The sequence below is a fragment of the Mirounga leonina genome, unplaced genomic scaffold (genome assembly GCF_011800145.1).
Source record: "Mirounga leonina isolate KUSES-001 unplaced genomic scaffold, KU_Mleo_1.0 Mir_125, whole genome shotgun sequence".
Taxonomy (NCBI): Eukaryota; Metazoa; Chordata; class Mammalia; order Carnivora; family Phocidae; genus Mirounga; species Mirounga leonina.
Window position 1 is genome coordinate 18,126,671 of NW_023270305.1, and position 26,298 is coordinate 18,152,968.

A 26,298-nucleotide genomic window follows, 5' to 3' on the forward strand; every position below is an offset into this window, starting at 1 on the left:
AAGAAAGGCAGTAATAAAGATAAAGATAAAAGCAAAAATCAATGAAATTCAAAACATTAAAACAATAACTAAAACAAATAAGACAAAGAGCTATTCTTTGAAAAGATCAGTGAAATTTACATACCTTTAAAAAGACTAATAAAGAAAAAGAGAGAAGAAACAATCAGGAATGAAACAGGGGTTATCATTACAGAACCTGAAAACATTAAAAGAATAATAAAGAAATACTATGAACAACTCTACATGCATAAATTCGACAATTTAGATGAAATCCTTGAAAAACACAGCATCATAGCTCACCCTAATGAAATAGATCACTTGAATAGCCCTGTAACTATTAAGGACATTTAATTCATAATTTTAAACTGCCTCCTCAAAAAAATCCCAGGTCCAAATGATTTCACTGGGGAATTCTACAAACATTTAAAGAATTAACACCAATTCTACATAACTGCTTCATTTTATAAAGCTACAATCACCCTGATACAAAAGCCAAACAAAGATAGTACAAAGAAAAAAAAAAAAAACTGCAGACCACTAACCCCCACAAATATGAACACAAAAATATTTAACAATTGTTAACAAACAGAATTCAGGAATATATATAAATAATTATGCAGAATGAGTAAGTGGGGTTTATTCCAGGGATGCAAGACCGGTTCAAAATTCAAAAATCAATCAATGAAATCAACTATATTATCAGAACAAAAAGAGAAATATTGTGATCATATCAGTCATTGTAAAAAAAATGTTTAATGAAGTTCAACACCCAATAATGATAAAAACTCAGAAAATAGGAATAGAGTAAATCTTCCTGAACTTAAAAGCACATCCACAGGAAACATTATAATGAATGGTCTAAGATCATTAACAAAACAAGGATGTCTATCTATTCATACCACTCTTACTTAACAAAGTGCTAAAAATTCTAGTCAGTACAATAAGGCAATAAAAAAAAAAAAGCAAACACATCAGAAGGGAAGAAACAAAACTGTCCCTGTTTGCAAATGACATGACTGCCTCTATAGAAAATCCCAAAGAATATACAAAAAAACCCCAACCTCCTAATAAGTGAATTCAGCAAGTTTGCAGGATACACTATATTCAATTACATTTCTATATGTTATTAATGAACATATGGACACTGAAATTAAAAATACAAAGTAACATTTACAATAGCTCAAAAATAAAATACTGAGGTGCACATCTAAACGAATATGCACGGGACTTGTATGGCGAACACTACAAAGCATTAATGACAGAAATCAAAGATCTAAATAAATGGAGACAGGGGCGCCGGGGTGGCTCAGATGGTTAAGCAACTGCCTTCGGCTCAGGTCATGATCCTGGAGTCCCGGGATCCAGTCCCACATCGGACTCCCTGCTCAGCAGGGAGTCTGCTTCTCCCTCTGATCCTCCCCCCTCTCATGCTCTCTCTCTCTGTCTCATTCTCTCTCTCAAATAAATAAATAAATTCTTTTAAAATAAATAAATAAATGGAGACATACTATGTTCATGGATTGAAGGACTCAACATAGTAAAGATGTCAATTTTCTCCAAATTGATTGTGAAATTCCTATAAATTCTAGCAAGATTATTTTATAAATATAGACAAAATAATTCTAAAATTAATGTTGAAAGGCAAAGGAGTTTTGATAACTAAAACTATTCTGAAAAAGAAGAATAAAGTGGGAGGAATTTGCTTACCAGATTTTAAGACCAATTGTAAAACTGCAGTGATCAAACCTGTGTGGTATTGGTGGAGAGATACACACATAAATCAAGGGAACAGAGAACACAGAAATACACCTACACAAATAGGCCCAACTTATTTTTTTATAAAGGTGCAAAAGCAATTAAAAGGACAAAAGATAGCCTTTCAACCCAAAAATTCTCAGAATCTATGGCTAAGCAAAGAGGTCTTAGGCTTGACACCAAACACCATCCATAAAAGGAGAAAAATCATAAATTGGACTTTATCAAAAATTTTAAAACTTTTGCTCTTCATAAGACCCTGTTAAAAGGATGAAAAGAAAAGCTACATATTAGGGGAAAAATATTTGTAAACCACATATCTTACAGAAGATTAGAATTTAGAACACATGAAGAACTCTCAAAACTCAACATTAAAAACAAAACAAATTCAATTAGAAAGTGGGCAAAAAACATGAAGAGACATTTTACCTACAGGTATATAAAGATAGCAAATATGGACATGAAAAGATGTTCAACATCGTTACCCTTTAGGAAATGCAAATTAAAACCACCATGAGATATTATTGCAAACCTATCAGAGTGGCTAAAATAAAAACTGACAACATGAAATAGTGGCAAGGATATGAAAAAATTGGATCATTCATACACTGCTGGTGGGAATGTATAGCCACTCTGGAAAACAGCTCAGCAGTTTCTTCAAAACCTAAACATGAAACTGCCATATTACCCAGAAATTGCATTTCTGGGCATTTATCACAGAAAAATAAAAACTTATGTTTTCCAACATTTTGTATTCAAATGTTTATAACAACTTTATTCATAACAAAGACTGGAAACTCAGATGTCCTTCAATTTGTGGATTATTAAAGAAACAAGTACATCCATACCATTGAATACTACTCAGCAATAAAAAGGAAAGAATTAACAATACATACAACAACCTCAATGAATGTCCAGATAGTTATGCTGATTGAAAAAGAAAAAGCCAATTTCAAAAGGTTACATGCTACATTCTGCCATTTATATAACATTGTTGAAATCACAAAAGTATAGAAATGAAGAACAGATTAATGGTTGCCAGTGATTTAGGTGGGGGTGGGAACAGGAGGAAAGTGAGTGTGGCAACATTAGGAATCCCACTGGTAATGGAAATATTCTGTCTCTTTACTATAACCAACATTCTAATATCCTGGTTGTGATACTGCAGTATAATATTGCAAAATGTTACCTTTGGAGGTAACTGGGTAAAGGTTACACATGATATCTATGTATTATTTCTAACAATTACATGTGCATCTAAAATCATCTTAAAATAAAAAGTTTATTTAACAAATACATGATGTTCAAATGTATATCTGTCATGAGCATTGGTGGCTGACTTGGAGAATCAGTTTTTAACTGTGGACGTCTATAGAGAGATTCTCTTTATCTAGCTTTAGAGATAGGCCTTAAATTCTATAGGCCAGTGGCAGATATGGCTGAGTATTAAAACTACCTTACCTACTATAAACTCTTGCAGAGATTTATGAAAGCTCTCTGGAAGATTTTGATGCCACCAACCACCAACTCACCCACAGAGCAGTTCTAAGAGCTAAGCCCAAGAGATGCTCAGCTATGTGAAAGGTAACCCAGAACCTGGCATAATTCTTCAGGAAAAAAGTAATAAATAAATACTCAAGAAATATAAAAAGTACTCAGTAAATAAGTAATAGATTATTCTAAGTTTTATCAATCATCTTTCTGTTTGGTTGTTTCTATATGGGTAACTGTGGCAAAGTGAAAATGGATGGTGAATGTACTACTTCCAAAATACCTGACTGTCTTAGTTATTTGTTATTGCTGCACAATAAATCACCCTAAAACTTAATAGTTAAAAACATCAACAAACATGGGTTTTCACTTACAGTTTCTATATGTCAAGGAATTCAAGAGTGACTTGGCTAGGCAGTTCTGACTCAAGGTCCCTCATGAGATTGCAGTTAAGGTATTGACCAGGACTGCAATCATAAAAGGCTTGACTGGGGCTGGAGAATCTGCTTCCAAGATGGCTCATTCATATGGCTGGAGAGTGGGTGCTAGGTGTGGGCAGGTGGCCTCATCTTCTCCGCACATGGGCCTTCTCCACATTCACTTCAACAAAGGGGAGCTTGGATATCCTCATGCCATTGTGGTAGGCTTCCCCCAGAACAAGCAATCCAAGATATAGTGCCAACAGAAGCTCCCTTTTTTTGTGACCTAGTCTCAAAAGTCACATACTATCACTTTGTCACATTGTATTTGTCAGAAGCAAGTCACAAATTCTGGCCCCCATCCAAGGAGAGGGTAATTGGGTACCATATTTTCAAGGAAATTGTGTCAGAATAATTCGTGGACATATTTTTAAACTACCACAATGACCTTGGCAACTTAACTCCTCTGCACTTCAGTTTTCCATTGATAAATGGAGGATAATAATGATGCCAACCTCAGAAGGTAGTTGAAAGAATTAAATGGTATAATTGAATATAACTGGTACATATTAGAACTTAATGACTCTTTCTTTCCCCAATCAAAGGAATATATCAGTTTCTCTCTATAAATATGAGGGCCAGCAGAAGACCAACAGTGAAACTAGTCTTTGTGCCTTACTTAGTCTTTGTGTCTGCTCACATCATATCCCCCTTATGGGGCCCTCTCCTCCTGATTCCCTCTTTCTCTCAGATTCTCAAGATCCCAAACATGCATGACATAGACATGCTTGGTCATACCCCAAAAGGTTTCTTTTTCCTGGAAATTTCCCAATCTTAACAGTTTTCCAATTCTCTTAATGAAACCTAACATTCTCTTGTCCCAATCCCTCAGGATGCTCTACTTCCTGTTATCTTCTAAGTGATGGCTAACCCCATGGCCAACAACCTTTCAGAAGCAGAGTTAGCACCTGTTGTGAGTACATTTGCAACTGATCTTAGAAGACTAGGAAAGTGACACAAGTTACCCTTCTCAAAAAAAAATCTCTTACAACAAAATAGAAGATTGAAGATTAAACCCTACCCTCCTGAAAGAAAGTTGAGCCTGTCACTCATTCACGCTTCACAGGAATGCTTTAATCAAATAATAATCAGGTGGCACTCACCCTACCTAAGATCAACTTCACTGTGAAAATGAGAATTGTGATTATGAAGGAGAGATACCATTTTGCAACTGGACATACTCGGGGAAAGGAAAACCCTAGACAGAGTTTTTCAATGTGGAGATTCCCTGTCATTGGGTATCTCCAGGGAACATGAAGGCCCTGCCTGAGTGATATGAGAAGTAGTGAGAAAAGAATGCTCAAATGAATGTGAAAGGACATTTTTCTCAAAGTCTTGTTGGTTGCCTTGCATGTGGCAATGAAAAACATCTCCCAAGATGACTTTGGCCCATCCCCTCCACAATGGCAGACAAGGAGCAGTCAATGATGCAGGATTTCATGTTGTCTCTCCTTTGGATCTATTTGCATTTTTTACCTGGCTCTCTGGAAACATATTGCTTTAAAACAAAACAAAACACTTGAATGGTAAGAATTTCAGACATGTTTTAGGGCCCAAAGAAAAGAGTTGTAGGGGCAGATGGTTCTTTGGTACCAATCAGATTGTGTTCAAGTAGGCCTATTCTGTTTATGCACCCAGGTGACGGAAGGTCCTGATAAGTAGGCATCTATCCTGATATCCAGAGAGAGAGAGATTGCTATTGCTGAGCCAGGGAAGAATCTGAAGCTCACAGATAGGGTAATTTTCCTAGGGCCACACGAGATGGGATTCAAATGAAGGTCCTCTGCTTCAAAATAACTCACTCATTTCGAATTGGAAAGAGAAATTGTGATCATCATATACAACTGGGGAAAAAAAAAAAAAGTCCCACATGCCCCTTAAAAGAACCCAGGTTTGGTTTTCAGACATTTTAGCCCAAAGATCTATTGCATCTGTTGCATTTGCCACCTAACATTCATTCTTCCTTCTTAGAGTAACTACCTTGGATCACCTCCCCATTTCAGCCTGTGATAGGGTTCAATCTCTCCAGGCCCCTCAGCCAATCAAAATAGGGATAGCCTTATCACACTGGTTGTTTCAGAGATGGACACATGACCCAACAAATCCTAATACAGTTTTGCTTACATTTTTTTGAGAACTGTTCTTCATCATGTGTCCTAGATCAGAGAGAATATAAGCTCTTACATGCTACAGTTATCTTGCCACCACTAAAGGACAGCCTTTCTGAGAACAGAACCAGTAAAGGCAGAGCCAAGAGCTGGAGAGAGAAACCGAGTCCTGATGGTATCTTTGGAACCACTGCATCAATCTGGACCTGAAGCTGGGATTTTTCGATCATGAGCATTAATAAATTCATGTTTTACTTCAGCCTATTTGAATAGACCTTTCTGTCACTTGGAACTGAAAGAGTCTGATTAAAGCACAATCACACTGTTCTCTCTGAAATAAGCATCAAACTTTTCCAAATATAAAGCCAGAATTGGTGAGGGTTTTGGGTTGCATTTAATCATAAAATAGAGTTTCCCCCAATTATTCCCTTTGGAGAAGAACCCACCAAGAGGTTCTTTCCTTGTTGGAGCCTCTCTACATGCCAAAAGCATTGGGCCAACTAGTCCTCTGAGCCCTGGCTCACTTCCCTGAGTCCTTTCCAAGAAATAACAAACACTGACAATGAATAGTCACTTGTCTATAAATACAAAGATGATACCTATTACTGTAAATAATGGTTTTGGATATATGAGAGAGTGGGATGTGCAGGCCAAATGCAAAGGTGACTAAACATGGAATGAGTCAGTGATGCATCCCATCCAAGCTTACATTTTTTTATGGACCTTGTGTCATGGGTTGAATGGTGGCCCCCTAGAAAAGATGTGTCCATGCCCTAATCCCCAGAACTTTGAATATTACTTTATAACAAAAGAGTGAAGATTGTGTTATATGGCAAAAGATGTGATTAAATTAAGGATCTTGAGGTGATTATCCTGGATAGTTTTGGTGTACCTTAAATGCAATCACATGCATGTATCCTCATACAAGAAAGGGACAGAAAAAGAGAAGAAAGACACACAGAGAAAAGACAATGTGAAGACAGAGAACAGAGATGTGACCCTAAGCCAAGGAATGCTGACAGCCACCAGAAGACGGAAGAGAGAAGGAATGCGAGCTTCCTGAGGGAGCAAAGCCCTGCTGACACCATGATTTCAGACTTCTGGCCTCCAGAATGGTGAGAGAAAAAAAATTTATGTTATTTTAAGCTACCCGCTTTGTGGTAATTTGTTATAGCAGCTACAGGGAACTAATACACCTTGTTAGAATAATATTAGGCCATTGAAATTAATTTCAGTTCAGACATTTGGTAGGGAAATACCAACAAAGGACAACAGACAGCTAATGTTTATATAGTGCTTACTATGTTCTTTGCGACATTAACTCATTTAATCTTTATAGTTACCCTAGGAGATAGATATTATTATAATTATCCCATTTTACAGATCAGGAAACTGAGGCACAGTGAGATTAAGCTAGCTCAGGGTCACACAGCTATGAAATATCAGAGCTACGAATTAAGTCCAGGTGGAGCTAATTCCAGAGTTTATGCTCTTGACCACTGCTCTATAGCAGTTACTATGTGGAAATTTGTCTACATCAGAAGTTCTCACTTCTGGTAGCACTTTCAAATCACTCAAAGGGCTTTAGGAACACATTAAGGAGGAAGAAGCACACTGAAGACAAATTATTCATAATCTTCAGTGTAGAATCCTGAACATCAGCAGTTCTTAAGAGTTCCCCCAGATGATTCTAATGTGCAGCCAGGGTTAAAAAACACTGACATAATAACCTCCAATTGCAGATTTAACTAATTTTTTCAAGTTAGCATTGGCTAGATGTTTGGCTTCTCCAAAAGCTATGTCTACACAGAGAAATTAGAATGCAAAACCTAGCAAAAGGCCCAAGTCAATAATACCACATTGTTTTTTCCTGCAGTGGAGTAGCTGACCATTTCGTATCAAGGACTATACCATGGGAAAAATTCAATGTGAGGTTTCCCCAAAGGATCCTGTGACTTCTCATCTTGCTCCGACACCCTACAAGTGAGGATAGTCAGGTCCCATTGTCAACGTCCAGCAGATGTCATCTGGTTTGAATTATCTAGTGGTCATGATCCAGCAGATCTATTTAAATTACGAAAAACATTGAGATGATTAGCTCATGAAGACCTAAAATACAGCAAACTATTTTTAATTTTCTACTTATGTGTTTTTATATCTTTATATTTATGTTCTGGTAGTACTGGGAGACCCTGGAACTCACTTCTTTTTCTTTCTGCCCCTACATAGAAGTTCAATCTAAACATATGATGAATTACCAAAGTTTTAAGGAACTTTGAGCGTTCCTCTGAGTGATAGAAAGATAATCATCATTGAGGTACAATCTCCTACAAGAGACATACTACTACTGACCACTACTTATACCCTCAAAGGTGAAAATCTGAGTGTACAAAGAGAATCAGATCAACCTCTTGGCCTGAGTAACTAATAGATTAATTTGAATAACTAGTTTAACTTTTTTGTTTAAGTTGATCAATTTGAGGTGGATTTTGGCATTGTGTAGGCATACCTGCTCAACCATTCATGCTAACTGCTCATGACCAAATAAATGAATTGTAAATGGTGGCATGGGGTAGTTTTCAGCTTGAAGCACAAAGTTCAGTAAGCCTATTATTGTAGGCTCAGGGCAAGGCATGTTCACTGTTGGACACAAATACATCATTTCTCTAAGCTGCAGTTTTGTCTCCTTTATTTCTCATTGTTTGCAAAAAGAAATTTCTGGTTTTCTAATTCCAGCTGTTTGGCTTCATACTGCAGCCCAGCTTTATAGGGCTTCTCCTATTGTTTGGAAACTGTTCTGTACAGATATGTGCCAATGAGGCCTATATAGTGTCATCATTCTGAGAACCTCTGAGAAGTTTCTACCTTCATATCTACATTCTACAAATATTGTCCTGGGACTTAGTAGCCCTGATCAAAGGGCACAACTTTCAAAGATGGATCTGCCTCAGTGCATCTCCCTCCTACATCTTCCATTGTTCACACTGATGAAAAAAAGAAAAATCCTTTTCTGGGTTCTTTGTGGCAGAATTTACCATGTGAAAGTTTCAGACCTGTCATTCATAAGCACCTGCTGATATCTCCCACACTCTATCCCCCGCCTTATTGTCTTAGGGCCACCTTGCCAGCAACAGCTACACGGAGCCACTTAACTCCTATAAAGGAAGCCACCATTCTCCTATCATGCTTAGCTCTCCACAAGTTTAGACACTTGTAACATGGGACCTAAAGGTCATTGCACATTAAGCCCGAGGACGGAAAAAGCAATAGGGTTAAATGGAGAAAAAAAAGGAAACTATTATGGATGAAATGTTTGTGTCCCCCAAAAATTCATGTTAAAATCTAATCCACAATGTGATGGTATTTGGAGATGGGGCCTTTGGAGGTAATTAGGTCATGAAGGTTGAACCTTCATGAACAGGATTAGTGCCCTTTAAAATGAGGCCAGAGAGCTAACTCACCCTATTTCCACCATGTGAGGATACAACAGGAAGTCAGCCATCTGAAACCCAGAAAAGGGCCATCACCCAAATTGGACCTTGCTGGCACCATGATCTTAGACTTCCAGCCTCCAGAATGTGAGAAATAAATTTCTGTTGTTGATAAACCACCCAGATTATGGTGGGTTTTTTTTTTAAGATTGATTGACTGATTATTTATTTATTTATTTATTTATTTATTTATTTATTTATTTATCAGAGAGAGAGAGAGCACAAGCAGAAGGAACAGCAGTCAGAGGGAGAAGCAGGCTCCCTGCTGAGCAAGGAGCCCAATGCAGGACTCGATCCCTGGACCCTGGGATCATGACCTGAGCTGAAGGCAGATGCTTAACTGACTGAGCCACCTAGATGTCTCAATTATGATGTTTTGTTATAGCAACCTGAGCTAAGACAGAAACACTCATAACAAATTGGTGGAAAGTTTAGAAACACAAACCAATGAGCTTCAGTATAATAACACTGAGTACAAGCAGAGGCTACTAAAACCTACAAGTCAGCAAGTACTACAAATGATCAAATTAGCAAAGATAAATGCTAAAACCCATTGGAGGGACTTTTGTTTCCAGTCAAGATGGAGTAACAAGGACTAGATTTACCCTCCAGGCTAAACAACAAAAATACAAAATAACAAGACAAATTACATGAAATAATGATTTACAAAACATTGAACATCAGGCAATGAAAGACAAGGATCCCTGAGAGACACATAAAAATGACGTGAGCCTTATAACAACTGATCCAGGTTATTTCTTTGAGAGAATTTTCCCTTTCAGGGAAGGGGATCTCAGACAGAAGTTTAAAGACTTGCTGCACTGAGGAAACACAACTGAGATTCTAGATCAAGAAATCTAGAAGTCTCAGGACAGAATACTGAAGATGAGAGAGATACAAAGAGACCTGCAGAGAATCCTTCTCAAGTATTCAGCAGAGCCTTAATTAATGCATTTATGTAAGGAAAGGATGACTCAAAAGGATTAAAGGGAACAGTGCCCAGTATTCACACATGGTCAGGAATAAAGCCCCCCTTCCGTTGGGGGGGGGGCAGACATAGAAAGTCATAATACATGGGACATTGGATAGAATATTCATAAAGGTCTTACCTCAGAGGAAAGGATTAATTAGCCCTGTCACTAGCACTCTTCTAAAACCACTTAGAAAAATCAGATCAAGACCTGAAAGGATTAAATTATTTCCAAGTAATTTAACTGCATCCCAGAGTAAAGCTCAAGAATATTTATAGGAATACAAAAATATTTAACACCCAACCAATCAAAGATTGACCAACCAATCAAAGATTACCAGGCATTTCTTCCCCATAATTGGAAGAAAAATCAATCAAAACTGACACAGAAATGCTAGAGATGTTAGAATTAGCAGACAATGACATTAAAACAGCTATTATAACTATTCCAGTTATGGAATGAATAAATCATGGGGATAAAAGGTATGGCATGGGGAATATAGTCATTGGTATTATAAAAGTGTTGTATGTGACCAATGGTAGCTACACTGTGGTGAGCACAGCAAAATGTATAAACTGGTTGAATCACTATGTCATACACCTGAAAGTACTTCAATTTTTAAAAAACAGCTATTATAACTGCATTCCACATGTTCACAAAATTAAGTAGAGACATGGAAGACAGCAGAAAGACCAAAATCACACTTCTAGTGATTAAAACTACAATGTCCGAGTTGAAAATATCCCGGATGGAATTAACAGGCTAAGACAATGCCCTAGAAAAGACTATGAATTGAAAACATAGCAATAGAAACTACTCAAAATGAAATACACTGAAAAAAAAGAATCAGGAAAAATGAAAGGAGCATCAGCAAGTTCTGGGATGGTTTTATACATGTGTGGGCCTCATAGATTTGTAATTGCAGTTTCTGAACAATAGGAGAGAGAAGCAGGGAGATGAAGAATAATGTATAAAAATAGTCCAAATTTGATGAAAACCTTAAATCCATGGATCTAAGGAGTTTAAAGAACCCCAGCATTAAAGTCATGAAGAAAACTACGCCAAAGAACATAATAAATTGCTCAAAACCAATGATAAGGAGAAAATACTAAAAGTAGACAGAGATAAAAAGACATGCATACAGAGGAACAAAGATATGAAGGACAGCAGATTTCTTTTTATAAACAATGCAAGCAAGATGACAATGGAGTTACATCTTTAAAGTACTTCATGAGGATAGCTGTCATTCTAGAATTCTATATCCTAGAAATACATATCTTCAAAAACAAAGGAGACATAAAGACATTTTCAGATATTCAAAATCTAAAAGAACTGTTCTAAAAGAAATAAAGTTCTTCAGGCAAAATAAAAAATAATACCAGATATAAATATGGATCAATCCCCAAAAGTGAAGAATATCAGAAGTGGCAACTACACAGGTAAATATATGTTTTTTATTATTTAAATCTCTTTAAAAGATAATTGACTGGGATGCCTGGGTGGCTCAGTCAGTTAAGCATCTGCTTTCAGCTCAGGTCATGATCTCATGGTCCTGGGATTGAGCCCTGCATCAGGCTCCCCACTCAGCAGGGAGTCAGCTTCTCCCTCTGCCTCTCCCCACTGCTCAAGCTCTCTCTCTCTCTCTCATTCTGTCTCTCTCTCAAATAAATAAATAAAATCTTTTTTAAAAAAGATAATTGTTTAAAAAATAATAGCAGTATGGTGAAGCTTTTTATAGCATGTATATAAGTAAAATAAATAATGATGGTCACATAAATTTCAAGAGAAGAAATGGAAGTATTTATTTCATATTCTTATACTGTACATGAAATGGCATAATAATACTTGAAGGTAGACTGTGATAAATTTAAGATGCATGCAATAAACCTATAAACAAACTAACAAAAGAGTTATAGGTAATAAGCCAAAAAGATATAAAATGAAAAAATAACAATCCAAATGATAGAGGATAAAGAGAAAATGGGAACAAACAACAGAGGGACAAATAGAAACAAATAGCAATATTCCACAGCGGAATTCAATTATAAATTAGTAACATAAAATCCCTAAACATTTGGAAACCAAATAGCACCCTTCCAAATAACCCATGGATCAGAGAAGGAATAAAAAAGATATTTTGAAATGAATTAAGATGAAAGCAACACATAAGAATTTGTGAGGTGCAATAAGCAGTTTTTTGTGTGAAACTCATAGCGGTAAGTGCCTACATTAGAAAAAGGAGAAGGTCTCAATCTATAACTTGAATTTCTGCCTTAAGATACTAGAAAAAGGAGAACAAATCAAACCCAAAGTAGAAGGAAGATAAATATAAATATCAAAACAGGGGCGCCTGGGTGGCTCAGATGGTTAAGCGTCTGCCTTCGACTCAGGTCATGATCCCAGGGTCCTGGGATCGAGTCCCACGTCGGGTTCCCGGCTCAGCAGGGAGCCTGCTTCTCCCTCTGACACTCTCCCCTCTCATGCTGTTTCTCTCTCACTCGCTATCTAAAAAATAAATAAAATCTTTTAAAAAATAAATAAATAAATAAATATCAAAACAGAAAACAAATAGGAAACAGAAAAATCAATAGAGAAACTCAATGAAACCAAACTCTGGTTGAGAAGATTAATAAAATTGATAAAGCTCTAACTAGACAGATGGGGAGGTAGTGAGAAGACATAAATTACCATTATTAAGAATGAGAGACGTGATACCCCCACAGATATAAAAAGGATATTTGTGTGTTGACAACTTACCAAGTAACACGATTACATTTTAAGGGACCTTCAACATCCAAACTCAAAGTATCAATATGAAAGGTGACAATTTCAGGAGCTAGTGATGTCATAGTGGCTTAGTAAAAGAGAACTTACACATAAATGGTGACTTTTCCCTCAAAGCAAATCCTTCAAAGCAGCGCCTACTTGTAGGAGTATCTTGATCTCTATGGAAACTTAATTGCATGGTCAGTTTGCAAGGTACTTCTTAAAATCTTGTAATATCAGTGTTATTTCTCCTATTAAGTTTAGTGGACACTGAAAATATTACAAGAAAAAATGCAAACCCGGGGCACCTGGGTGACTCAGTCAGCTGAGCATAGGACTCTTGATTTCAGCTCAGGTCATGATCTCAGGGTCATGAGATCAAGCAAGGAGTCTGCTTGAGATACTCTTTCTCCCTCTCCCTCTGCCCCCCCCACTCTAAAATAAATCTTAGAAAAGAAAAATGCAAACCTGAAGTATCAGCTAATTCCATCATTTTGTATTCCAACCATTACCAATATTAATTCATACATGTTAATGTGGATTTTTCAGTGTACTCTTTATGTGCTGTTTTTTACTAAATGATTTTATATACCTATTTTCATCATATAGCCCAAAAAACTAATATTTGTAAGTATACCTGATATTTAATCATATTCATTATAATCAGCACTTAGTTATAGAGCATTTAAGTAACTTCCAGTGTTTCACAGTTGTGAATAGTAACACTATAATTTTATATAAATTGATTTCTTTCTTTTAGATTCTTTCCCTTGAGAATTTCCCCTAAATGAAATTCCTGAGCCAAAAAAAACCCAAAATGAAACCAAAAAAAAGTGAACAGTTTTTCAGCTATTTTTTAAACATTGCCAGATTAGCCTCACAAAAACTTAGAGCAATTCTCAGTGGGACACAGGGCCACATATACATATAATTTTCCCACTGGCCCACCTACAATTTTTTTAATATTTATTGAGGTATAATTAACAACCAACTGCACATATTCAAAGTATGTACTCTGATAAATTTTGAAACTATCATGATATCAAATCATGAACACATCCATCACCACCAAATTTTGCTCATACCCTTCATAATCCCACCTTCTATCCCTGTTTTCCCCTAGGAAACCACTGATACTTTATGTACTCTAGATTAGTTTCAAGCTCATAGAATTCTATATAAATGGAATCATAAAGCATGCACTCTTTTGGCTTGGTTTCTTTTACCCAGAATAATTATTTTGAATTTCATCCCATGTTGTAGCACACATCAATAGTTCCTTCATTTTTATTGATGAGTAGTATTCTATTATATGGATATAACACACTTTGTTTGCTAATTCACCTGTTAATGGACATTTGGGTTGTTTCCAGGTTTTGGCTACCACAACTAAAGCTACTACCAACATTTGCATACAAATCTTTCTATAAATATGTGCTTTTATTTTTATTGGGAAAATAGCTAGCAATGGAATGGCTAGGTCATATGGTAGATTTATGTTTAACTTTTTAAGAGACTGTCAAAATACTCTCCAAAGTGATTGCCATTGTACATTCCCATCAACGATGTAGGTGAATTAGTATGGTCAGTCTTTTTAATTTCAGCCATTCTAGTGGTTGCATACTGGTATCACATTTTGCTTTCATTTACATTTCCCTAATGACTAATGATGTTGAGCATCTTTTCATGCTTTTATTTGCCTTTATGTTTTCTTTAGCGAAGTATCTGTTCATATCACTAGATGCAAGAGCAATTCATTAAAGAAAGAACAGTATTTTCAATGAATGATACTGAAACAATTGGATATCCATACACAATAAAAGGAGATTCATACTTTGATTCATACTGCTAACACTATATAAAAATTAACTCAGGACGCCTGGGTGGCTCAGTCGGTTAAGTGTCCAACTCTTGATTTCAGCTCAGGTCATGATCTCAGGATTGTGAGACTAAGCCCCATGTCAGGCTCCATGCTGGGCTTGGAACCCACCTAAGATTCTTTCTCGCCATGTCCCTCTGCCCCTCCCCCATGTAAAAAAAAATTAACTCAAGATGGATCACATACATAAATGTAAAACCCAAAGTTATAAATCTTTTATAAGGAAACTAAGAGAAAACCCTCATGACCTAAGGATTTCTTTGATATGACACCAAAAGCACAAAAACAAATAGAAAAATTGGGTCGCATTAAAATTTTAAACTTCTGCTTTTCAAAAGACATGGTCAAGAGAATGAAAAATAAAAGCCACACAGACTGGGGGAAAAAACTTGCAAAGCATATATCTGGTAAAGGATTTGTATCCAGAATATATAAAGAACTTTCAAAACTCAATAATATGAAAACAAAGGATCCAATACTCTAATATTTAGATTTGTTTATCAGATATACAACTTTGGGCAAGTAAAAAACACTCAATGAGAGACTGAAGTGAGGCCTTGTACTGTTGTTAAAGAGAGCAAATAGGGGCAGGAGAGAGAAACAGACACCATACACAGAAAAGGATCACGGGGTGTTTCACAGTCAGGTAGGAAAACTGTCAAAAGCATATTGCCTATTTTCTTCACAGTAAGTTCTAGGATCAGCTTTTGACAGCATGTCCCAAGTATAAAAGAAGAGTTTTGAAAAGGGCGTGGAGCCTGATTAAGGTCTGGATAGGAGGATTGGATATTATGGCATATATTCAAAAGATATTTGGTATTAAAAGGAGGAGAGGCATTCCAAGTCAGAGTATCTGAAGAACCGGGCAATTTTATGTCATAGGTTATCAGGCCCCTTTTCCTGACCATCACATTCCCACCCCAAAAGTCTGGGAATGGACCATCCTTTCAGGACCCGCTCCAGTGCCTGCCCATCACTCCCACTCACCCCCACCAATCACTGCGATCAGATGGAGTGCAGTCATTTGTGAAATAGCATTAATAATAGTGGATTGTCTCAAAGACAAAATGAGATAACCAATGTAAATCATGTAACATAATTCCTGGAACACCCCGAGCTCAATAAATATTGGTTTCCCTTTTCTTTGCCCCCTTCCCTAACCAAATGGAAGGCAAATTGCAGTGCTGGCCTCAGTTCAGAGGGTTTTTTAATTTAGACCTCCTATGCTGAGCTCTTACTAAAGGATCCTGGGTTGAGCACGGCGACTTTTTAAACAACTTGATTCCAGATTTTGATGGCCCCATTGCCATATGTGGCAGGGAGTCAAAAAGCAGAATGGGAGGGGCCCCAGGCTCCAGAACCAAGTTGCCAGGCTCTGGCAAAAATCAATAGGTAGACAACTTTTCTGTTCTAGAAACAGAAAGCATTCGGAGGGGGAGACAAACCATGAGAGACTATGGACTTTGAGAAACAAACTGAGGGTTCTAGAGGGGAGGGGGTGGGAGGATGGGTTAGCCTGGTGATGGGTATTAAAGAGGGCACGTACTGAATGGAGCACTGGGTGTTATACGCAAACAATGAATCATGGAACACTACATCAAAAACTAATGATATAGGGGCACCTGGGTGGCTGAGTCGTTAAGCGTCTGCCTTCGGCTCAGGTCATGATCCCAGGGTCCTGGGATCGAGCCCCGCATCAGGCTCTCTGCTTGGCGAGAAGCCTGCTTCTCCCTCTCCCACTCCCCCTGCTTGTGTTCCCTCTTTTGCTGTTTCTCTGTCAAATAAATAAAATCTTTAAAAAAAAAAAAAACAACTAATGATATAATGTATGGTGATTAACATAATAAAAAAAAAAACAAAACAGAAAGCATTTATGCTCCCCCCTCCTGCTGGCTGAGGGCCCATCATTTTGAGTATCCCTCCCGGCCTTTCCACTGTCCCCAACTCATTCCTCCTCAGGGAAGGAGAAGCGAATTGCCTGACTGGTAAACTTAAAAGCAGCACCTCTCAAGTGGTGTGTGCAGCTCAGCCCACCTCCCACTCTGCTGCTTTCTCAGAACAGGCTCCACTGGGAAAGGCCTGTGCTTGTTCAGCTGTGAGTGTTGCTGGGCATTTTTGAGGTACAGTGTTAGGAGGCCCACATGTAAGCCACATTGCCCCAAATCAGCTTTAATGAACTCTAATAAGGGTGGTCACTGTTGCTTAACTCCTAGGTTTACCTCTCAGTTGGTTCTGAACTTGGCTGGGGGAGAGGAGTGCCCTCTAGTCCATGAACACCCAAGCACAGAGAAGCATCAGAGACAGCACATTCAGGGGCATGACTGTGGCCCCGTGGAGGTCCCCCTCAGTTTGCATTTCCCCACCTGCTCTAAGCCTCTCAGACTGACATTGCCACCACCAACTTTCACGCGAGAAAGAATGAGAGACACATAATGGTGATTCTTTCTTTGTCTTCCTCCTGGAGGTCAAGGTGTTGTACTTCGGTGTCTCCCATAGGACTTTGCATGGTTCTGAGCATGTGGAACTCTGATAAAGAATCAGGACAATCGACAGATGAATGGATAAAGAAGATGTGGTATATATATACAATGGAATATTATGCAGCCATCAAAAGGAATGAGATCTTGCCATTTGCAACGATGTGGATGGAACTGGAGGGTATTATGTTGAGTGAAATAAGTCAAACAGAGAAAGACATGTATCATATGATCTCACTGATATGAGGAATTCTTAATCGCAGGAAACAAACTGAGTGTTGTTGGAGTGGGGGGTGGGGTGGGAGGGATGGGGTGACTGGGTGATAGACACTGGGGAGGGTATGTGCTCTGGTAAGCGCTGTGAATTGTGCAAGACTGTTGAATCTCAGATCTGTACCTCTGAAACAAATAATGCAATATATGTTAAGAAAAAAAAAAAAGAAGAAGAAGAAGAAGGTAGTGGGAGGGGAAGAATGAAGCGGAGGAAATCAGAGGGGTAGACGAACCATGAGAGACGATGGACTCTGAAAAACAAACAGGGTTCTAGAGGGGAGGGGGGTGGGAGGATGGGTTAGCCTGGTGGTGGGTATTGAGGAGGGCACATTCTGCATGGAGCACTGGGTGTTGTGCACAAACAATGAATCATGGAACACTTCATCTAAAACTAATGTTGTAATGTATGGGGATTAACATAAGAATAAAAAAATTAAAAAAAAAAAAAAGAATCAGGACACTGGGTTCAAGCCCCACTCTGTCCCTTCCTAGCCATGTGACTTCATACACACCACTTCACCTATTTGGATCATTGTTTCCTCATCTTGTTTGTTCTTTTTAAGTGACGTTACGGTAGAATGAGCAAGAACTTCAGCTTTTCTTCAATGTGGCAAAAATGAAATGGTCAAGATCTCGAACACTTGTTTATATTTTTGGCAAACAGAGCTCTACATTTTTCAGATGTGCTTATGATGTCGACCCATTTAGAATGTAAACTCCAAGACTCCTACTATTTCCCACAAGTGTTCAGATAAAGGACTTGGAACCTAGGGATTCTCAGAAAATGATGTTACTACTAAATTCCTGTTTAAATGGACCAGATATATCCTAGAATTGGCCCACTGCTTTGCTACAGGATTTAACAAAATTTTATTATAGTATTACCAGGAATGTAATCAATTTACTGATTGTAGAGCATGCCATTCATGGTTTTCTTAAGCAGGGGCTGGCCAAAACTGGGGCCCACAGGCCAAATACTGCCCACTCCCTGTTTGTGTAAGTGAAGTTTTACTGGAACACAACCACACTCATTTGTGTCCATATTATCTGTGGCTGCTTTCATGCTACAATAGCAGAGTATAATAGTTGTAACAGAGACTGTATGCCTACGAACCCTAAAGGAGTTACTATCTGGCTTTTCTACAGAAAAAGTTTGCTAACCCTCATTCTGAACAATTTTCAGTTAATCATACTTGATCAAATTATACCTCATAAACGTCCTTAACACATGATTAAGTGACCACAAGAATGTGGCTTCTCCTGAATGGCCTTTCTTCTCAATCTGCAAGAGAAGAAATTTGTCTAGGTGGTTTCCAACATAAGCATCAGTCAATACTCTGACTCTCAGCCAATGAGTAATTTCCTTCATGAGGTTTTTGGAGAGGCTTTTTTTTTTTGAGTTTTTATGATTTTGTTTTATATTTAAAGACACATTTCTCTTTTTTTAACTGAAGTATAGTGGACACACAATGTTACCTTAGTTTCAGGTGTACAACATAGTGCTTTCACAAGTTTATATATTATGCTATGTTCACCACAAGTGTAGCTCCCATCTGTCACCATACAACGCTATTACAATACCATCGACTATATTTCCTGTGCTGTACCTTTCAGCCCAGCGACTTATTCAGTCCATTACTGAAAGCCTGTATTTCCCATTCCCCTCATCACTCATTTTGCCCATTCTCTACCGCCCCCTCCTGGGGCAACCATCAGTTTGTTTCCATCATGAGATTTGATTACTTCTGAATAGTTCAGACATCGGCATCTCTTAAGAGATTGGAGAAGCATTGGCAAGGCCCATCAGGGGACTCAAATTCCAGCCTCCTCTTTGCCCCTAATTGGCTAAACCTCTCGTTGCTTTACTTCTATAAAATGAGGAGGCTGGACAGATGAGGATGGAGTTTCCTTAAAGCAGATAATTATAGTCCAGAGTGTGAAGTGCATCCTAGAACGCCACACTGGCTGCTATGAAAGCCCAAGGAATGGTATCACACCGGGATTCACAGAGAAGGGACTCAGAGAAGGCTTCTTGGAGGAAGTGATTCTGATCTGAGTTTTGAAGAATAGGGAAGAATTCATGCTGCTGGAGAATGAACTGACCAATAAAGCAAAAATGCATCTTATGGAAGCCATCATGTTATTTGGCTAATTAGGAAATGTCATCTGTTTAAACATCTAAACCCCAGGAAAGATCTAAATTCAAACCGACCCTCATGTGTGCATTACACTGTGCTTCTGGATACACATCATGAAAAAGTCACTCTGCAAGCAACTTTTCACAATATAATCCTCCTTTTCTGTGAAAAGAGGTTTCTTTTCCTTCTTCAGCTTAATACCAAGGTCACATCCAAGTCTTGAAAAAGACATCAACTGCCACAGGCTTGGGTGGTGTGATGATCATTGCATAGGACACAAAGCCTTCTTGGGAAAATGAGGATCAATCAGAGAGTGTGAGCAAAGGGTCATTCCAGGGCTGTAGGCAAGGTCAACAAGAGATAACTCTGACTTCAAACAACTTTGGCAATGTGGTTAGACAACGTGCTTACACAGCAATCATTCCCATTTGGCTAGACCATCCAAACATTCACAACAATAGATTCTGAAGGGAGGAGAATTATCTCAGTTGACCTAGCCATGCAATCTCAGCAGTGATTTCTAAGTAATCACTGGCTCTCCCACAATCCAACCGTTTGTACCAATGTCAGAGGCAGAATTCATTCATGCATTCAACAAATTCAGTGAGTTACCAACTATGTACCAGCACTTTTCTATACACTATGGACACAGCCATGAAGAGAGGAGACAAAAATCCTTGCCCTTGTGGAACTTAAATTCTTTGTACAGAGAAAAGCACAGAGTTTTAACTACTATCCAATAGGACATATTGCTGTTCTGAACAGTCCTGAAGGGACATTTTCCAAGAGTCTAAGCCACACCTGAGCCAGCCTTCCTCCTGATCCCTTGTCCCTTCATCTTAGTCTCTGTGTCACAAGCAATTTACTGTGGAAGGTGAGGTCAAGGCAGCCTGATGCTTTTTTCTTAATGTACCCTCATTATCAAGCCACATGACTCCTAAAGCCTCGAAACAAAAATGTTCACAGGCTTTGAACCACTTCTGGGAATCTTGACTGAGAAAACACACCTAACTTCTGAAGAGATTTTAGGTTGCAAAAATGTGCATCACCACTTTAACCTAGCTTCCCCCCCGCCTGCAAAATAAGGGGGTAAATTAAACGTCCAACTCTAAATTAATGGATAGATAAATTATTGTTTTTACATGAGATGAAATCCCATGCAGCCATTAAGATTATATTCACAAAGACTCCATGATAATGTAGGAAAACACTTATTATAAAATGTTAGGTAATCAAGCAGAACAAAGCTATATATATTCAATATAACAAACCTGTGTAAAAAACTACTAAGAAAAATAAAAGCCTTGTTGGAAATGTTCCAAAACATTAACCACTGATATACTTAGGTGTTAAAATTATGGGTGTTTTTCTACTTTTGTATTTTCCTTTTTTTCTTTAGTCAACATTTATTATTTTCAGAATTAAAAAATAATAATTTTAAGTCTAAATAATAGTTTTTAAAAGGCAAGGACAAGGTGGCAAGAACAAGTATAAAACAGTTTATCATGGTAGCTAAGAGCCTGAGATCTGAATTCAGAACCCTGGGTCAGAACCACGGCTCCCCAAGTTACTCTGTGACCTTGGGCAGATTATTTAACGTTTCTTCCCCCTAGTTTCTCACCTGCGAAATGGGGGTAAAAATAGTGCCTATGAGAATTAGTAGATAATTCATGAAGAGTGTTGAGCACCTCATAAGCCCTCAAAATAACAGACCCAATACTCCAGTGGCCTCAAAAAAGAGTTCACACAAGAGGGGAGGGTGGGATATCTTCACATCTCAGGAACAGCTAACTCAGAACTGTGTTTTCAGTGGGCAATTTTCCCTCACTCAGCATCAAACCCCAAATCCTTGACTTTTAAATTTTCCCCTGAAGATGGACAGTATGTTGATACTCATTTTATGGGTAATTATTTCCTTGGGTGTCTTGTTGTTGTTGTTTTTTTTTAATGTACTGGTCATCATTTACTGTGCACAGTGACTTTAATTTCAAAAACAAGTCTGAAAATTATGTTAATAGGACCATCGGAAAATACTACACGTTACTTTAAGATGAAATGACCTCATAAAAATACTGTTTATGGTCTGACAGTTGTTAATTTGAAGATAAAAGTAACTGTCTGATAGAATCATATTTTTTGTCAAATGTTGGTTCCAAAAACAGTGCAATGAAAAGCTAGCCTCTTAACTCCTGCACCCAACATTTTTTTTCTGTACAAATTAAACCACTTAAATCTGGGTAAGATCATGTGGTCGTTAATTAAGCCTGCACCTTGTCCACAACAGACTTTTAGTAAATATTTGCAGAAAGGACACCCATTTCTGAAATTTTAGTTTTTATTGCTTGCCAGTACTCATCTTTTTAAAAGAATGAGAATTCAGTTCAGATTGCATAAATATGAAATCTTAACCAATAAAGAAGATCCAGAGGATTAGACAGATTAAAATTTGTTTCTCTACAAATGAAATGAGGCATCCTTATGAAAAAGAATTGTGCCTTTCAGCTTCCAGCATTCTTTTCCCTAATTTCCAATCTAGATTTCCTTGATCTTTTGGCCCTAGGAATTCTCTACTCAAAATAAGGCTGCGCTTCTGTCCGTTCTTGACTTGGTTTGGCAACTTTCCTCTGTCACAGACTCTCCTTGCATGGGGTTTCTGCCCGCTGAACGCGGTGAAAACGCCCTGAACTGTGGTGTTCCACGGGCTTAGATTTGAATCTGGCTGGGCACTAGCTGCATCACCTTCCGTTAGTCACTGACCCTCACTCAGCCTCGGTTTCTTTGTCTATAAAGCGGGCATCATAAACACAGATCTCACAAGGTTACAGTGGGGCTCCTAGAGACAACTGACTGGGCACGACTAGCAACTCACTCAGGCGCTCTTCCCCTCCCCTGGGAGTCTTTTTGAGGGTCTGCAGTCATTGTCCGAAAGCCTTTGATTTCTTTTCAGGCTGTCCTTAGACCAGAAGGCAAAGCTGTCCTGAACTTGGGACTCTTCATTTAGAAGAGCATTTGAGCTCTACATTAACTTCGACCCCGTCACGCTTCCGTCCCCGGGAACGGGACAGGTAGAGGAGCGGTGGCGAGCGCCGCCCCCTTTGCGGGGAAGGGTGCTGAGAAGTGGGGTTCTCGCTCAGGCCAGTGGGTCCCCATCCCGTTGCCTCTCCCACGGGGAAGTCCGGCTCCGGCTCTGCCCACCTCCCTCCGACCCGCAAAGATTAAGTTATGGGCCCCTCTGAGCCGGGGGTCCTTCGGGACATGCCCACACGTAGACTCTCTGCGGATCCCAGAACCAGCGTGCCCCCGCCCTGCAAGGGAAAGGAGAAGGGAGGTGGAACGGGAGAGGGGGGCGAGCGCCACAGGTGAGGCGGCCCGCGTGCAGCTGCGGAGGGAACCTTGCCGGCTCGCCTCCCTCCCGCTCGCCTCCTTCCCCGCAGCAGCCAGAGGATTTGGAGCCGGCCGGAGAGGCGCGCGGGGCAGGCAAGGTGCCGGGGCGTCTGCCCCGCGACGGCTTCTCGCCTTGGCCGGCGTGCGGCCCGCAGCCCGGCCCCGCCGGGGCTCCCCTCGAGCACTGCTCCGCGCTCCGCTCGGCGTTCCCAAGTGCGCCGCGCTCCTGGACGCCGGGAGCCTGGCGGGGCGCCGCGCCCGCAGCGGGCAAACGCTACCTGTGGAAGTAATGTGCGCAGAAGAGGCCCAGGAGCACCGTCGCGGGCTGGCCGAAGAGCGAGCGCGGCTGCCGGGCGAGGATCCCCGCGGGCACCGCGAAGGAGGGCAGCTCCTGCAGGAACCAGGCGGCGCGCGCGGGCAGGCGGGTGGCGGCGGGCATCAGGCTCTCCGAGTACTTCCCGTAGCCGGAGGGCTTCGCGAGGTACAGGACCAGTGCCCCCAGAGCGGCCAAAGTGGCGCTGCCTGCCAGCACCGGGCTCTGCTGGCAGTGAACGGACATCGCGCCGTGTTCCCCGCCGGTGGCCGCCGCTCGCGCAGAAGAGAGCGCGGTCTCCACGGCCCCTTTATGGGGCGCGAGACGCCACCCTGCGTCCGCCCCTTCGGCCTTGGCTCCCGCCCTTCCGTCCTGCTTTCGGCTCGGCGTGGCCAGCCCTGGCTTGGCTCAGCATCAATGCCCCTTTCGCCCGGCTGGCGCTTGGGGTGGCAGCCGGGGCGGAGGGGAGGACCCAGGGGCCAAAAACGTGTCCTGCCCGCCCCCCTTCCCCGCCCCGCCTGGGGCTAGGCCACATCTGCACCTCCACCCGCGCGCCCACCCTCTCCACCGCCTGCCACTGGTCTTCCCTTTGCCCTTCGAAGACCTGTTCCTCACCGTACATCGCCCTCTGATGCTGCAGCTTCTAGGACTAGGAAATCGGAAGAGAAAAACCACAGGGACGATTTAGCCGGGGTAGTTGTCTCGCCCCCAACACACCCATGGGCCGCCGCCACGCAGCCTCCACCCTCAGACCACCCCAAGCCTGGATCTCCCCAGTCCCTCCGCTTCCCTACGCTCCTTCACTCCGCGTCCGCTCCCACCCTGTCATGCATCCTTCTTGCGACCTTGGGCCGGGCATCCAAGGCACTTCCCGCGCCCTCCAGCCCTTCTGCTTGGGGGCTCGGTGCGCCTTCTCCCTCTCAGCCAGTGCCCCCTCTACCCCACCACGTCCCCAGGGCCCTCATTCCTCCGCCGTTTCTCTCTGCTTTGCTGGCTGCGCCCCTGGGTCTCCGGCCTCTGTCAAAGAGGCGCATCCCCAACGCACGGACGCACCAGCAAGGGTGGCGGCCGGGAGCGGTGATCCCGTCCGAGGCCTTGCCTCTCCTCCACCACCGGCCCCCTGGAGCCGGCCCGGACTCCGGCTAAAGTCTACGGATTCTGCCGCGGGACCCCTCTCCCTACTCTTTGAGCGGATGAGTCGGGTTCCACGTGGTGGTGGTACTGGAGATGCTACCGTGCTCTGAACAGCCAGACGTGGTTCTTCCTTCTATTTTCCACCCTCCTCTCATCCTTCACCCGCTCGTTCATTACCTATTTCTTCTTGCCTTCTCTGACTGAGTGTCCAGACCTCCTTAGCTGCCCTCCTCCGAAGTTGTGTGCCCCTTTTAATCTCTTCGTCTTTCTTTGACCTCGCTTCCTCCTCCAGGTTGACCTTCTCTACCCTAGTGCTGCCTACATCAGTCTTCCATCTTCATGTCCCACCTCGAATAGGGATTACTTTATCCCTATTAATTTTCTTCTCTGGTCCCTACTTCAGGCTCCACCCCAGCCTTCCCCCGCACCTTTCCTTGGCTCTTTCTTCCTCCTCTCTCTTAGTGCCAACTCACTGCCTCAGGAGCCCCTCTCAGTTTCCCCCCATCCACTCATGCTCTGTCCTACGGGCTGTTCCAGTGAAAGGCACATTGTCCCATCTGCCCAGTTTGAGGCTGTTTCTTTATACCTGGGACGCTTTCCAAATTTGATGAGAACCCCATCTTATAGATCTAAGAACCTTGGTAAACCCTAAGCAAGATGAACACACACCCCCAGCACACTCAGCAATCGACTTGCTGAGAACCAGTGATAAGGAGGAAAATCTTTAAAGCAGCCAGAAAAAAGAAAGAAGGAAAAAAAAAAGACCTAGGTAATAGGGACAAAGGTAATAAGTACAACAGATTTCTCAGACGCTATGCAAGCCAGAAGAAAATGGGATGGTACATGTGAAGTGCTGAAAGAAAAAAATTTTCAACCAAGAATTTCACATCTAGGGCACCTGGGTGGCTCAGTCGGTTAAGAGGCTGCCTTCAGCTCAGATCATGACCCCAGAGTCCTGGGATCAGGCCCTAGATCGGGCTCCCTGCTCGGAGGGGAGCCTTCTTCTCCTTCTCCCTCTGCCTGCCCCTCCCCCTGCTTGTGCGCTCTCTCTCTCTCTCTCTCTCTCTCGAGCATGTGCTCTCTCTCTCAAATAAATAAAATCTTCTTTTAAAAAAATTTCACATCTAATGAAAATATCCTTCAAAAACGAAGGTGAGGAGATTGGTTTCCAGACATAATGGACTAAGATTCTGACAGACAGACACACACACAAGCAGAAAGCAATGACAAAACCTGGGAAGAAAATCTATCTGAAGTTACTAGAGAATGAACAGGAGCAAACAGTTACTGATGGGGAAATGGCCTTCACATAGCAGGAGGACATGGAAAGTTGTAGGCATAAGCACTCCTTTTCTGAGACTTTCAGCCTGGACAAGTGCAGTCCGAATAATGCACATAGCAGCAGAGACACATGTGAAAAATAAAACTTACCATAGTCCTGAAAAGGAAAGAGCCAGAGAGGGAATTCCTAAACTCTGTCTACCCATATCTCTGGATGACTCCTGAACAGCACATTATAGGAGACTTAAAGCAAGTCAGCTCAGACAAAGTTCTGAACAGACACAAGAAACAAAGTTTGAAGTTCAATCCCAACCAAGAAAATTGCCAGCTAAAACAAATAATATTCATAAGAGAAAAA

General features: G+C 40.8%; 1 protein-coding gene across 1 annotated transcript in view; it reads right to left on the reverse strand.

Annotated features, from left to right (window-relative positions):
- The window catches only part of SRD5A2 (steroid 5 alpha-reductase 2), a 44,636-nt gene extending 19,256 nt beyond the window's left edge, over positions 1–25,380 (reverse strand). Inside the window, exon 1 of the mRNA XM_035000854.1 lies at positions 23,491–25,380. Coding sequence (XP_034856745.1) covers positions 23,491–23,771 — 281 coding nt within the window. The 5' untranslated portion in view covers positions 23,772–25,380. The remainder of the gene's footprint in view (positions 1–23,490) is intronic.
- Positions 25,381–26,298: the final 918 nt, after the last annotated feature.